A 16245-nucleotide genomic window follows, 5' to 3' on the forward strand; every position below is an offset into this window, starting at 1 on the left:
AAAAATACCATTAAATAGTCCATTCAATGCTCTTTCCAAATATAATAGTTAATGTTGCTGAAATTACATCCTACCCCCCTGTTTGAGTAATATGGCCCTAGACTATATGCAATGTTTGCCACTTGAGGGGGGGGGATGATGGCAGTGATTAATCATATTTAAAAAAAACTTTGATGGTATATTTTTAAGTTAAAATCTAGAATGAAACTATACAAAATAAGCGTATTTTTTTCTAAGTTCTATTAAACATGAGGAACTGTGTGTCACTGACCCTTTGACAACCTATTTTAGAGCTGAAATTGGGATATACAATAGTAGCAACTGGTACATGGGTTGATAGCCATTTTTGGCTGTCTGAGCCAAAATAATATTTTTAAGAAAGTCTGAGGGCATTCAAACTAAGGCTTTTAAATTAATCAACCATCAATAAATTTACCAAAATAGATTTACATACCCTTCTCAGCAATCATGTTGCAACAGTCCCATCTAAATAAGCTAAATTACAATAACAATGAAAGAGCAATATCATTTAGTCCCCATTCAATACTTGTTCCAAAATTGGTCTGGTAAGACCTTAAAAGTTTTTCACTGAAAACATTTTTTAAAAGAAAGTTCTAGGACAGATCTTACTTCTTTTAGGCTATTTGTTTGATAATCAAAGTTCATTCTGATCTGATCTTTGGTTTAAGGAAAGTGAAAAGAATACCATCAAAGTCCTCTGCTCAATTTCTATTGGGTGTCAAAATTATGTTTAAACACCTTTGGTTAGGGCTATTTGTGTCTTAAGATCTAAGCACTATGATTAAGCAAAGAAAAAAATATAGAGCAGAGTAACAGAAAATCAGTTAAGTAAGATCTTCATAAAAAAAATGATCCTAATCAATTATATGTTGTCTAGGGCTAGATCTGGGCATTATAAGGGAGGATTGGGTCAGAGTTGTCATGGTAGGCATTGGAAATTGTTTATTTGAAAAGATCATTGAATGGCAAACCAAATATTACCTGTTTCATTATAGCTGATTTAGAGGCTCCTCCTTCCCAGTATATCACAGCTTTTAATAACTACCATAGCTTAATGATACCCATTTTGGATAGATTATAAGTTTCCTATCAAATACTGTGGACTCTGTCTCCAATTGATACTCTAGCTTAGAAGTTTTTCTTAACATTTGGGAGTTACAAAAACTTTAAATTCAGGTTACCATAGACCTGATTGGGTCAAAACAAGCAGATGCAAAACTTCTATGATCCTGGATTGGAGAGATGAAAAAAAATTGAATTGTTCTTTTATGTGTAGTTGAGTTTTGCAGTTGTTGGATTATGGGTGTTGAGTTGTGAGGGTACCAAAATAAAAAGTTAAAAGGAGTAGTTTTCTTTATTAAAAGTCAGCACAAAGACTTCATTTTTAAATGGTATTTGATTGTGATATATCTTACATCTGCTATTAGATCCTTATTTTAATTACCTTCCTGTTCTTTTCTGTTCAATAGGGGGTAAACTAAGCATAACAATGAACTTATTAGATTCCAATTTGGAGGTATATATAGAACTTTTAAATAAGATGGGAGTAAATCATGCAAAGTGATATTGCATATCTTTTTGGTTATAGGTATGATAATATATTTTCTATATTGGTTGTGCTTAGAAACAACAAATTCCTATTATATGCATAAAAAGCTTCAGTATATACATGTTTAATAATGCTTGGTATGATATTTCAAGTAATGTATTTGTTGTTCAGTAGTATCTTTTGTAAAATACAAACTTTTACTATTTGTCATGTTTTTAGGGTATTGACATCAGTCACAGGTATGACAGAAAAGTTATCAGGAGGGAACCAAAATCCCAGGATGTTTACTTGAGACTTCTTGTAAAGGTAAAGCAATTGTTTTTCTTTATAAAGAATAATATGCATTTCTGCCACACTTGGGACAAAGGCAAATATGTCTTTGAAAATAACAGTCCTTGCATCATTGCTGAAGGGAAGTTCAACCAGGATTGGAACAGCAAGTGAGGTGAAAAAATTCAATTCATTTGAGTGAAATTAAAGTAGTTAAAAACAAGGTCTCAATGCTAAACTTGCCTTTTTGGCAGCTAGTCTCAAAGTTCTTTCCATTACTGCTTCAGTGGTATTGTTTACTGGTTTTTGCAATATAAATTGTTGAATCGTTTTTAATTGAATTTGTGAATAGGGCATTTAGTGAGTACTCCTCCAAATCCCTATTTGAAGATGCGCTATTGTTGTTTAGTTTGAGTCTTATTTCAATTGCTTCTTGAACAACCTGTTTTATGCCTGAATAATAAGGGAATAAGGAAATTTTCTTCAAAAAGTATTTTATGACTAGGGTTATGAAAAATATGACTGCTTAAAGCAAAATCAAAAGAAATATTATTACTATTAGAATAAAGCTTTAGTTATATTGTCTTTTTGCTGTTGTAGGAGTTGTTTTTAAAGTTCTGATGGGTTCTACCAAAATAGTAGTTGCCACTCTCATAAAATCAAGGGTCTTACCATATGAGCCTCCCACCAAGTCCTCAAATATAATCTATCTTCCATACATCCCAAAAGTCACTACAAATTTTAAAAACGGTTGCACACAAAATAATCTGTATATAGTATTTACTAATAATTATAAAGTCATGAACTTTCTAAACTCTGGAAAAGATGAAACTTCAGTTACTCACCAAAGAGGGGCTTATCAAATACCATATGACTGTGGCAACTGCTATGTTGGTAGAACCCATCAAAATTTAGAAAAACGTCTACAAAAGAACAAAGACAACATAACAAAGCTTTATTCTAATAGTACTAATATTTCTTTTGACTCTGCTTAAAGCAGTTGTATCTTTGATAACCCTAGTCATAAAATACTTTTTAAAGAAACTCCTTATTCCCTTATTATTCAGGCATAAAACAGGTTGTTAAAGAAGCAATTGAAATAAGACTCAAACTAAACAACAATAACTTCTTTAAATAGGGATTTGGAGGAGTATTCACTAAATGCCTCATTCACAAATTCAATTAAAAACGACTTAACGAATTATATTACAAAACCAGTAAACAACACCACTGAACCTGTTATGGAAAGGCCTTTGAGGCTAGCGGCCAAAAAGGCAGGTTATGGTCTCTACTTGGTTCAAGGGTTAAATACATACAGTGAAACTGTAGTAATAGGAGTCTGCATGGCCTCTTTGGTGAAAGAATAAAAGATGAATTATGGTCAAGCCGGCAACTAAAAAGGGAATTGATTAGCATTGAAACCTTGTTTTTAACTACTTTTATTTCACATTTAAAGTTTTGCATTCCACTGTCATATAGGGAAAAAATCCTGACTGTTTTGCTTATAATTTGTTGTTTATGATGGAAAGGCAGTGCTGTCTTTGTTGCTATTTATAATTGTAGTTTAAGCCTTTCCCTTCCCTTTGAAAAGATAAATATTATATCTAAAACATTAAAAATAATCTATCTTCAAAGGAAAACGTTCTTCTCATTAGTTGCTTTAAAGCATCACATTATTTAATTAATATTTTGTATTTTCTGAGGATAGCAACCTGATTTGCACTGAACTCATGCAGGTAAAATTGAGCCAAGTTTTTTTGTTGAAGTATGTAAATTAGCAGTATAAATAAGTTGAATTTTGACACATTAAATTTTGTTGGTATCCTACAGGTAAGTTCATTTTTAGACAAGGTATTTTTTTTCTTTTTTTTTCTAATGCAGATGGGCAGATCTTGGTCTTCTAAGAACTAGAGATAAGATTGGTTTTTTAAAGATAAAAATCCTTATGTGAATTTTTTATTTTGAAGCTTTGATTTTATAATTTCCCAAACTAAAATGCCATTGCTTCGAAGCTAAGCTTTTTAGAATTTAAATAATGCTGAAGTTCATCTTGTGTCCTTGATAGCCTAAGCAATATTTGCCTGTTTCTAAAAAAATTATTTTGATGTTTATTATGTTTTGGACTTTAAATGCCATGTAAAGTAAGCAAGAAGACATGCACTCAAACCATACACTAAGAAATAAAGTTTACACAGTGTAACATTCCATGGATGTATATTGACTGCACTAAATGGTACTCAGTCTTAACTCAGGTGTAAACAAAACAATGTGGAATTGAGAGTTTGACTATTAAGTTGTAAATTCAGAACCTATTGCAGAAGTTCTCTAATTACACGTTGACTTTACAAATGATAACTTACAATAAGCATAATGTGCTAACATAATACGGAAGCATACATATTGATTATTTGACCCATGGGTCACAGTTGCTGCAACTCCACTGGGCCTTGACAGCAGAAGTCTAGGTAATAACTCGTTAACTGTGATGGTTTTGTCTGGAATAGGATGGGACTGAGTCTGCAATTCTTGTTTCAATGCAGTTTAACACAAGGAGTCAAAACACCAAAACAGTCTTTAAAAAAGATTTAAGAAAAAATCAAATATTGCAATATTTGTCAATTTGGATTTAAAAGTGGCTTTATAGACAAAATCTCTGTAATATCTTGGGAAAGTAGTAAGACCAGGCAAATGAAATGTTTTGAGATCAGCTTAGATATGAATTCTAGAAAATCTCAAATAGTTTTTGTTAAAAAAAAAAGTCCAGTCAGCTACGATTGCTATAATCTGTAAAAAAAAAAGAAGTTATGGATGGAAGGGACAAGAGCCGATCATCTCTATGTTGTAGACTAAGTTGAAGTATTTTTTGTAATCATAGGACCCTTTGAACAGTGGTTCTGACCTTTTTCCTTGAGGAGGGGATTTAATAGCATTAAAAAGTCTTGCGCCACGAGCCTTTTAGGAAGGAAAGGTTTTTTTGGATCCATCTTAGCTCTCTCTTTCTCTCTCTCTCTCTCTCTCTCTCTCTCTCTCTCTCTCTCTCTCTCTCTCTCTCTCTCTCTCTCTCTCTCTCCCCCTCTCTCTCTCCTTGATCTTCTATATGCAAATGTGTTCATTCATAATGTCTGTGTGCTGCTGATCAAACCATGTAGTACTTAAGGACCAGGTATTAAAGTGGAAGAAATTGAGAAAGTAGGATATTCTGCGGGACAACTTGTTTCAAAAGTTAAGCAAAATGAAATGCTTATTTTCTGCTAAAATGTTGCATTGTTAGTTTCAATTTCTCTCGGCAAATTAGCCTTGAGAACCATGATAGCTATCCATCAAAGGATGGGAACAAAAACCTTCCACAAAAGGATGGAAACAAAAACCTTCCACAGAGGGAAGTGGGCTTCGATCACATATTCTAGGAAGTGCAGTTAAATATTCCGAAGTACTTCAGCAACACCATAAGTATGTCCACCAGCACATAAGCTTGAACTTAGCACGTTTATAAACTGGTCCCAAACTATGGGTAGTGACCGACCAGTGGGTCGCGGTCACAAGCACTAATATTCGTAATGATCATATTCTGTAGTGGCGAGTAATGAAACTTCTTTGTTCTAATTGAAATGAAATTTTTCTTTTTACAAGTTTTACCAATATGAATTAAAGACTGTTAAAATAAGAAAGATGAGTTAAATAAATTTTTTTATTACTTACATAACTACACCTGCATTTTTTTTTCCAAAGATTTTTCAATGGGAAGAATGTATATGTTTTCCAAGTTTTCTTCAATTTAGTTTCAGAATCAACTTAAACTTAACTTACTTTTAATTGTAGGGAGTGGTATATCCAATACTTCGTATTTTGTTTTAATGTCAACCGTAGCCGAAAATCCGGCCTTGCATAGATATGAGCTAGTAAAGAGGAGGATGACTTTCATAGCTTCATCAAACAGGCAAGAATAATTGTCAGCAACTGAGAGCCAGAGTTTAGATAATTATTTACAATTAAAACTATTTCAGTGACGTATTTTCTGATAAATCGATGAGTTCTTCACTTGCTTTTGTTAACATACTAGTTGATAAGTCGTCTTCATATGGGTTATACAAATCCAGCTCAACGAATTAAACGTTTTTTATCTCTTCCCCCAAATAGTCGTCAAAATTATTTTTTAACAGTGATAAATGACCGGAAATTTCAGACAATACATTCTTCTTAGCCTGCACTTAGTTTCCAATAATAGAAGTTTCAAGTGCTTTAAAACAATCTCACTTGTCATTATCAGTGCAACTTTTCCACTACATAAGGTTTTTCAAGAACAGCAAAAATGTCTGATCCATTTCAACCTTGCAAATGCAAATTGATTTCCTTCCAAATAAGTAAGTTTGAGAATAAATACGTCGTCCAGTAGATAGTTACTATATTCAGTTTTCCTTCCAAGTAAATTGTAACTTCACTACGCAGTTCCACTTATCTTTCCAGTACTTTTCCCCTGGATAACCAGCAAACTTTTGTATGCAGAAGAAGACATGTATCGCGGCTACCCATTTCTTCACACAGTTTTTTAAATAGGCGGGCTTGTACATGTTTTGCTTTAATATAGTTTATGATTTTCACAGCTGTATCCATCGGACTGTTTTTGAAATCATCGGGCAATGCTTTGGAAATCAGTGCTTCTCTACGAAGGCAGGGTGTTCACAAAGCACACGTACTTGGTTCAAGAACCTCGTAACCATTTGGCTATTTTTCCCGCACGTAGACAGCGCACCGTCAGTGCATACAGCAACACAGTTCTTCCACTGTAAAGCTTTTTTCCTTTACATGGGAATCTATTGTATTGGAAATTACCTCATCAGTTCCACGACTTATTGGCTTGCAGAACAAGATGTCATCGTGCACGTTGTTCTGTCATATATAACGCACAAAAACAAGCACTTGAGATAGGCCTTGCACGTCGGTAGACTCATCTAGTTGTAGAGTATAATATTTACTACCTCTTTTCGCTAAGACAGCAAAAAGGTGAGTTCCAAGATTGGAAATTTTTGTTAGATGTTTTGGAGCCCTATCAACTTTGGGAACTACTGCTCTGGATGATATAGAGTTTCATTTATGTTGGGATCATGATGCTTGGATAATGGCAGAAACGAGGATCTGGTCCACTTTAATTATCTTACAGTATGAAAAGAACCCTTACCAATAAATTTCTTTTTTGTTTGTGAAATAATTTAAATTTGTTGTCTTAATAATGTGCACTGTTTTAGCTTTACAGATTTTTGGCTCGCCGCACCAGAGCCAGGTTCAACCGTATTATCATGAGAAGACTTTTTATGTCAAAAATACACCGTCCTCCCCTGTCACTTGCCAGGCTTAGAAGATTTATGGCCAAACCTGGTAGAGAAGAAAAGATAGCAGTTTGTGTTGGAAGGGTAACAGATGATGCCCGATTGTTCAATGTCCCTAAGCTTACTGTAAGTCACTGCTTGTACTTTGCTTGTTCTAGCCGCTATAATCTATTGGATACTCAAGTAGTACAAAATTTCCTTTCAGTACTAGTCAATTGTTTTTAAAGCTGAACACCCAATCCAATTCAAGGCATCCATGGGAGCTCAGTACTGATCTACCAGTTATCATCTGTTGTTGGAGTTTGCAAAAATGATTAGTATATAACTGCGAAAAGATTTTCCTTTCTGTTGTCAGGTATTAAGAGACTTTTAGATAAAGTAGACGATGATCAGGTCTACTGCCTTATTTAATTCTATTTAACTAACCGTATTTCCAGATTGCTTTAGTGTTCTTATGTGAATATTAAGGGTCATAGGTAAATATTATAAAATGGATTTTGAATGGCTTAATTCAAATTTGCTCATTGAACAAGCATTTATTGTTTGTTGGTAGAACAGTTTTTTTTTTCATTTTTCAATGTTAGTCCTTATTTTAGGAACATGTTTCTGTATGCATGAAGGCAAGCTTGAATCAAACGCTTTAGTGCTCACAGCCTCAAAATTTTTATTAGTTTCTCTCTGTGTCCTGTGGCTCAAGTTCGGTTGGAAAAGCAAAAAAAAAACGCTAGCACTATTTTTCTTTTTTCTTCAAAATCATTCAGTCCATTTATCAATACTTTTCACATAATTACGAGTGATACATATAAAGAAAGCCCAGTGATTTAAGAAAAGGTCTGGCTAGGCAGCAGAAAAAAACATCACGAGTCACCTGCTGGGAAAGATTACTATATGTGGTAACCCTAATAATCTTACCACAAAACGAGAGCTTAAGGTTATGAACATCCATTGGCTAAAAAAAGGGGAAAAGGTTCACAAAACTTAAGGTCAGATATATAGGGTGCATTCCAGGTCGCAAACTGTTGTAACTTCACTTTAATTAAAGAAGTTACTTGAAGTTGACATCTACCTGGAACGGTTGTGAAGTAATTACTGGTTTATTAGGTTGGTAAGGGTATAATTTTCATGAGTTTAAATTGTATTCATTACTCTTTCAGTATAATTTAGTCTGATAACACTTTTGATATGTTTCAAACTAATGTTAATACCAATCATGATAGTGATGCTCAGTTACTTCACTAAAGATGCTCCTTAACTATTTTTAGTAAAAGCTACTAAAATAAAAAAGGAAATTCGAATATACTTTTCAGTCATTCCAACTACTACAACTAAGTCAGCTGGAACCAAATTCAGTTTTTTGTAACTTTTAGTTACGTTGTCTCATTCAATAACGCCACGTGTCAGGCTAATTGAAAATCATCAATTTCACAGTTTTGCATACCACCTAATTTTGGCTAGTTAAGAATTTTTTTTGTCTTCGAGCACAGATTTGGGCTATTTCCTGTTGAGTTCATTTAATTTGGCGTTTTGAGTCAACAGACTGTCTTGTAGTTGTAAGTTTCGGTGAATATTTTTTGCTAATTGGTGTTTTTACTTTCTGAAAAGAAACTATTCCTTTAAAATTTGTCGAATTAATTTTCTTTTAAGGGACTTAAGATATAATAAACAAGATTTTCAAATTTTACTTTGGAACTATGCATTTTGAACTCATTGTATCAAGTCTAAGTCTTGCAATACTTCTAACAGTTAATTGATGGACTCAAAAAGTAGACCATTAAATGGTAGAATACTATCTCTTTTTCAAAAGGGTAGTTATTTCCACATATTCACCAAAACATTGTTATGGTAGATCAATGTGTTTAGTAAAAAAAGAGTATATGGATTAAATATGAGTTTGCTGGAAATCGCACATCAAGCGAAGTAACTCATAGGCCAAACAAAATTCATGGGTGTGTTAATCGTAAGATAGATCATGTGGAATAATAACCCTGCCATGGCTTATTATTGTTGAACGAGAGCACTTAATTACACGACATGAGAAATAGATGTACACGTACCTGAGCTGAGGGTGGGATCCTTAGATTAATCTGATGGGGACAACGGAAATACTAGGATTTTCTTTAGAGGGGGGGGAGGTCAGTATCAGAACACAGGAGTTTCTTCAGGCCAACGATTTTTCATTTAGGATGGGCCGTTTAGACTAGTTTCAGCAGACCAAATCTGGTAGTCGCCCTCCTCTTCTCTATACCATCAACTGAATTTAGAAAGCAAATTATACGGAAATCCTCTGAAACAAAAGGATCAATTAGTTTTATGGAGATAGTCCTAAGGGAAATCGCATTAACCACAAAGCTCTAATTGAGGAGCTGAAATGCAGAACAGCTAAGGGAGAAGAAGACTTGATAATCCGTAATGGTGCCATCATTAAAAAAAACTTGCCAGTTGGAGCGATCCCCCAGACTGCTCCAATGTCCCGCTAATGTACATGCCTCCTTCTACCTCTAATAATTGTTTATGGACTTGCATCACCTAATTCTGTCTCTCAATGGTCTAGTAGTGAACACAATAATAATAGTTTCCTTTCTGATTCTGACACTTCTCTTGTTTCTTCAACAACAACTTGTTTAACTGATGTTTCTTCCTTGTCGTTTCATAGTGCTACATCCAATAGCCTTACCAGTCCCTTAGTTCCTGCATCGTTGCTGATTCCTACAGCTCAGGGGGTGCTATTCCTTAGCTCCAATGTTGATAGCCTCCCTAATAAGCTTTCTGAACTCTCTTTTCGTATGAAATCTGAAGGATTAGATGTTGCTGCAATTTCAGAAGTTTCACCAAAAAATACCTTGTCAGTTTTAATTTTGGACGAAATCAAAACAGATGATTACCAACTGTTTTCTAATCTGAAGTCCCTTCTTTTCCACTAAGCAGTACGCCTTTGTATAAGATATGGAGCAAAAGTTAGTCTAATTCAATTCAATTCTCTGAATACTGCTAAAATTGAGTTTGTGTGGATTAAATTACACAGTCAAAGACCTTCAACTGTTGTTAGTGTTCTTTATATAATCCACTGTGCTCCATTTGCTATGGAATTTGAATTAAATTTGGCTGCCATGTTGTCTCATTTGATGGCCAATTTTGCCAGCTATGATCTTGTCCTTATGGGGGACTTTAATCTTCCTGAAATTCAATGGATTGATGGATCTGGTTTTTGAAATACAGATTCTCCTTTTTTGTCTGCCTTCTCTGATAATTCCCTCTGTCAAACAATTTCACAACCAACTCGTTTCAGGGAAGATCAAGTCTCCAACATTCTTGATGTGGTTATACTCAGTAACCCTGACCTTCTTACTAAGAATGTTATAACCACACCTGTTGGTAACAGTGACCATGTTGTAATTATTTCAGAGTTATGTCTACCTACCATTCAGCCTTCCTCTAAGCAACAAAAGCACGTTAACTACAAAATAGTCTCTGAAAAACTTGCCAAAGTCAACTGCAAAAAGCTTATTACTGATGATATCGAGGAGAGTTGGTCAAATGTAAAAACGGAAATTCTAAATATTGAAAAGTCATGCACCGGAATTTTTCAGGTAAAACAGGCAAAGAGTTTACCTTTTTTACTACTAAAATTATTAAGCTAATCAATAGAAAACACAGAGCATGGAACCGTTATAGAAAAAATTAGATCACAAAAAAATATCTGGTCTTCAAATCCTTTCGTAATCAAACAAAAAAGCAAATAACGGTGTTGAAATGAAGGTCTGAGGAAAAACTGGCAGAAGAAGTTAAGGTTAACCCTAGATCTTTCTGGCGTTATGCCACTCAAAAATGGAGCAGCAGATGCACAATCTTAGATATCCTGCATGATAGTACATCAGTCGCTGATCCTGAACTGAAAGTTGGAATTTTCAATCAATATTTCTCTTCTGTTTTTTTGTCCAGCCCCAGTATTGTATATCCTACACCTCCCTTATATGATGTATCACATAATATGGAACCAATTCTGATTACAGATATTTTGGTTCTAAAGGAACTGACATCCCTCAAACTGAATAAATCTGCTGGCCCAGACGGCATACACCCACGTATCCTACACGAATGTCGTACAGTCTTGTGTCAACCTCTTTCCTTGCTGTTCAAATTATCTTTAAATCTTTCTAGACTACGTCAGGATTGGAAAACTGCACATATTATTCCTATTTTTAAAAAAGGTAGAAAGGACCTTGCTGAAAATTATAGACCCATCAGAATGACATCAGCAATTGTTAAGGTTCTTGAAAGAATAATTAATTCTGCAGTTGTTAAACACCTTGAAGCAAATAATGTTTTAAACTCTTCAAAACATGGTTTTTGTACTAGAAGATCTATTGACGTAAATCTTCTCAAAACATACGATAATATCACGAATTAGCTTGATGTGGGGATTCCTGCTGATAGGATTCTGCTTGACTTTTCTAAAGCTTTTGATAAAGTGTGTCACAATTGACTTGCAATTAGATTGTGCACAGTTAAGCTTAAGCAAAAATCACTGCTTTGGATCCAAGATTTTCTTTACTTGCGAAACCAATGTGTTCAGTTGTTTTATGACTCAGAAGATCGTATTCTTTCTTCCTCAATGTGTATTCTGAGTGGAGTTCCTCAGGGAGATGTCTTGGGTCCTACATTATTTAGTGTTTTCATAAGTGATGATTCTTCCATTATCAGCAGTAATTCAACACTTTATGCAGATGACCTGAACCTTCTTGGATCAGCTTTGTCCTGTGAAGATCATCCCCTGCCACAAAATAATTTTCATCTGCTGGGTCACTGGGCCGAGGCCTGGCTTCTTGAATTCAATGTTGCTAAGTGCCATATTATTCACTTTGGCAAACAGAATCCATGCCGCTCTTATTTTTTTTTAGGCCACCCTCTCTCCTCTGTTAATAATGAGCAAGATCTTGTTTTCACTATTGACAACGAATTAAAATTCAGCACACATGCTAAGAGATCTACTGCTGGGGCTAGTTCAACCTTGGGTTTGATTAAGCGTACCATCTCCACTCGTTCAAAGTCATCAGTCTTCTTTATAAGGGACTTGTGCGTGCTAAGCTTGACGTTGGTATGTCACTTGCCTCTCCATATTTTAAAAAAAGATATGACCGCTCTTGAAGATGTGCAAAGACATGCCAACGAAGTAATATCTGGAATGCACGAGCTAACATATCCTGCAAGAATATCAAAGTTGAAACTCCCCACAGTTATATACAGGAGAAATAGAGAGGATGCTTTTTTAGCCTTCAAGTTATTGAGGGTTAATATTCTCCCAGCATTATTCCCTGCTGTTAACACCAATTAAGAACTAGAGGTCATCAACTAAAACTTGGTAAGCAGTCTGCAACATCTAAAGTCCATACTCAATTCTTCTCAACACATATTGTCAACAATTGGAACAAATTATTTAATGAAAATGTTAATGTTGAATCTATTGACGTTTCTAAACAAAGGGTAGATGCTGAGTGGTCCTCCAAAGAGTGTAAATTCAATTGGGATGCTATCGAAGATGGAGCAGCACCTGATCACCAGTGATTCTTGCATACAATTAATCATCATTCCAGAGCTCTACAATGAGAAATCCTTAGATTGCTCTTAGCTGTAATTTAAGGTAAGATATAAAATATGCTGGAGCTTTTTCATCCAAGTTGAATTCTAATATATTTTTTTCCCCAATACCTTAATTTGAGAAGTTTTCTTGCTAAATGCAAGGAAAGTTCTCTCAAACCGAGCAACCGAGCATTTGGGAGTGCAGAAAAGAAAAACAAAAAAAACACTTGATTGATGTGCACGATTGGCTTTTTCGTTTGAGCTATCTGGATAACTTAGAGCATACGTGCAGGAGAAATACTGTTTAAGTGTAAATTTTGCATGAAAGGCTATTCTTCAAAGCTGAATTATAGTTTTTTTTTTTTTTTTTCAAAAATCGTAATCGAGAAGCTTTTCTTGCTATATATAATAAACCCTTTCTCAAAGCGGGCATTCGGGCATGCATCAAAGGGTACATACAGGAGAAAATCATTTGATTTACATGCAATAAGAGCTTGTCTCATTGAGCAATTCGGATAACCAGATACGAGTAGGTGCTGGAGGAACGCCATCTGAATGTAAAATATGCAAGAGAGCTCTTTTGAAGTCGAATTCTGAGCTTTTTTAAATACCCTAATTGAGAGAGAACTTTTCCTTTATATAGCAAGAAAATGCAAGAGTTATCTCAAAAGTTCTTAAAATGGACATATGGGTATGTATCGAAGGGTACATACAGGAGAAAACCCTTTGATTCACATGCAAGAAGAAAGCAACTTAGATAACCACAGAAGATTATACTAAATCGAACTAAGCTTTTTTTTCAAATACTCTAATTGAGAGAATTTTGTCTTATTATCTCATTATATGTAAGAAAAGTTCTCTCAATTGGTCTTTTGGTATGCTTCGAGGGGTTTATAGAGGAGAAAAACCATTTGATTTGCACACACAAATAGCTTATCTGCTTTGAGTAATGCGGATGACCATAAACACATTCAGAAGCATAATCACTTGAATATAATATACGCAAAAGAGCCTTTTCTTCTATGTCAACTCCAAAGGTTTTTTTTTCAAATACGCAAATTTCTCTCAGTATGAGCAGTTGTAAAAGTTGAAGAGTACAAACAGGGGGGAAACTATATCTTCTCTCTCCCCCTCTCTCTCAGTCTCTTTCCCTCTATCTCTCCCTCTCGCAGTCTCTCTTTCCCTCTATCTCTATGTCTCTCCCTCTCGCAGTCTCTCTCTCTCTCTCTCTCTCTCTCTCTCTCTCTCTCTCTCTCTCTCTCTCTCTCTCTCTCTCTCTCTCTCTCTCTCTCTCTCTCTCTCTCTCTCTCTCTCTCTCTCTCTCTCTCTCTCTCTCTCTCTCTCTCTCTCACTCCTACTTTAAATGTTTTCGTTTGTATAACGACAATTTTTCGTGCAAGTTCTTATTTCCATTCTTTCGTTCCTTTTCATGTTTCACTACTTGGTTCACTTGTTTACAGTGCAAAAGATGGTATTTTGTCCGGCATGAACATTGGAATGAGCAAGAGTGGGCTATTCCCCCTTCTCTGCTCAGAGGTCTCATCCCAGAATCGAAAAATGCTACTGCTAGCTATATCATTTGAATGGGGCTGTTAGGTTTGAATGAGTTTGGATTTAAAAGGATCTATTCCTTCTAAGTTATCAAAAATCTTGTTTTTCAGTTGTGTGCTCTACATGTTACAAAACAAGCACGTGCTCGTATTTTGAAGGCTGGTGGTGAAATCATCACATTTGATCAGCTAGCGCTTCGTGCTCCAACTGGCAAGAACACTGTCCTTATTCAAGGTAATCAGGGTCCACTTTCGTTGACTGTTGTTTTGTACCCCTCCCCATGGGAATAAATCCTTTGAAACTCTGATAGGATAGTCCCTTGTGCGTTTATACTACGTATTTGTTTCAATATGTAAATATTTGTCCTTATTATAGATGCGTGAAAAATGGAAGCAATATTTAAAACGCGAGAGAGCTAATCCCTTAGTTCGCCGGGTGAAGGTTGAATACGAAGCCAGTGGTATTTCATAGAAGTGCAAATTAACTATCAACCCTACCTAGCGTGTGGTGATATTTGGTATTTTTTAAGCTATGCAATCATTTTTATGTCAGGAACTGAAATAAGATACTTATTACTTCTCCAATTTTATCAGTTTCGCAAATTAAATTAACTATTCATATTATTACACTTAAAGAAATTGCTTTTGCCAAACGCTAGATGGTGTTTCTAGTTTTTTTTTTTTTTTTTTTTTTTTTTTTTTTTTATGTCGACACTAGTTTCAGTTCCCACTCTTATAGGTTACCAATGCTCTTTGGGTACTGTGTTGTAGAAAAATTTAGAGCCAAGGTCAATCATGTGGCCTCAAATCAATATTTTTTTCCAAGTTAAAAGCAAATCTTTTCAGGAGCTCTAGCTTGAATTTTGATAGAGATGAAATACGTATTTAAAGGTCTATCGACAAACACCCACAAAAGAATAGGAAAAAATATGTGTGCCCAATCGAGGGAAAGAGGGGGGGGGTCTGTTGGATTTGTGTTATAGAAGTCTCTAGTGTTTTTCTCTAATTTTACTCATTCAGTTTTTAATCATAGTAATGTGTTGCCTAATACTCTTTATCTTTTTTTTTTGTTCAACTTCTGTCAGTATAGGGAGAGCTTTACAAAATAATAAAAAAAACACATAGTTTGGTAGAATGTCAGTTACAAGGTCTACCAGAACGTTGACATTGTTCAAACATCATTGCTTTAACTTCACAAATTCAAACCGTGGTTTTGAAGGTTACATCCATTAGTTGAAAGGTACATTGAAATGTTTGTCTTCCAGGACCCAGAAAGCAAAGAGAGGCTGTTCGTCATTTTGGCGCTCCGGGAGTTCCAGGAAGCCATGCTAAACCATACGTTCGCTCTAAGGGAAGAAAATTCGAGCGTGCTCGTGGTAGACGATAAACCTAAGGTCATAACTAAAATGTTGTACCTTTGAAATAAACATGACTGTTTATTCTATCAAAATTTTTTGTTTCTTTATATGTATATAATTCTCATTATTTTATCTCTTGAACTTATTGCAGTTGAAGTGATTTAAGTGTGTTTATTGTATAGCCGCCGGCCAGTGTGGAGATTACTTAGGGATTGGAAGCTTTTGCTTTTTTTTGTAATGACCAACTACCACCCACTATTTCCAGCTCACATAGGCATCAATCTAAAAAGATGGGGCAAACGTAATTGTCAACCAAAAAGGGTATTTAAGAGGTTCTATGTGCTTATTACAAATCTAGGTTTAACTATGTATAATTGGCCAAACAAAGCATGCTAAGTCTAGAAGTACATATCTAGAAAAAATGCTATATATAGGGCCCTTTTTTAGGCTCCTTCTTAAGAAAGAAAAGTAAAGAGTGAATGTAAAACTTAAAAGTACAAATGAGCTTGTATAACACATTTCACCGGCAACAAACAAAAGTTACAATGAATCAAGAAATTAAACCTACAGAAACGAACAGGAATTCAAATGAGTCA

General features: G+C 34.9%; 1 protein-coding gene across 1 annotated transcript; it reads left to right on the forward strand.

Moving 5' to 3' along the window:
- The first annotated feature begins 1758 nt into the window (after positions 1-1758).
- On the forward strand, positions 1759-15741 carry RpL18 (ribosomal protein L18). The gene is made up of 4 exons (XM_089106314.1): positions 1759-1876; positions 7084-7290; positions 14403-14526; positions 15557-15741. The coding sequence occupies exons 2-4, from the start codon at positions 7135-7137 to the stop codon at positions 15676-15678; spliced, it is 402 nt and encodes a 133-aa protein (XP_088962440.1). The 5' UTR covers positions 1759-1876; positions 7084-7134; the 3' UTR covers positions 15679-15741.
- The last annotated feature ends 504 nt before the right edge of the window (positions 15742-16245 follow it).

Source organism: Artemia sp. Qi Xiang Cuo, chromosome 20 (assembly GCF_049724085.1).
Source record: "Artemia sp. Qi Xiang Cuo chromosome 20, ASM4972408v1, whole genome shotgun sequence".
NCBI classification, from domain to species: Eukaryota; Metazoa; Arthropoda; class Branchiopoda; order Anostraca; family Artemiidae; genus Artemia; species Artemia sp. Qi Xiang Cuo.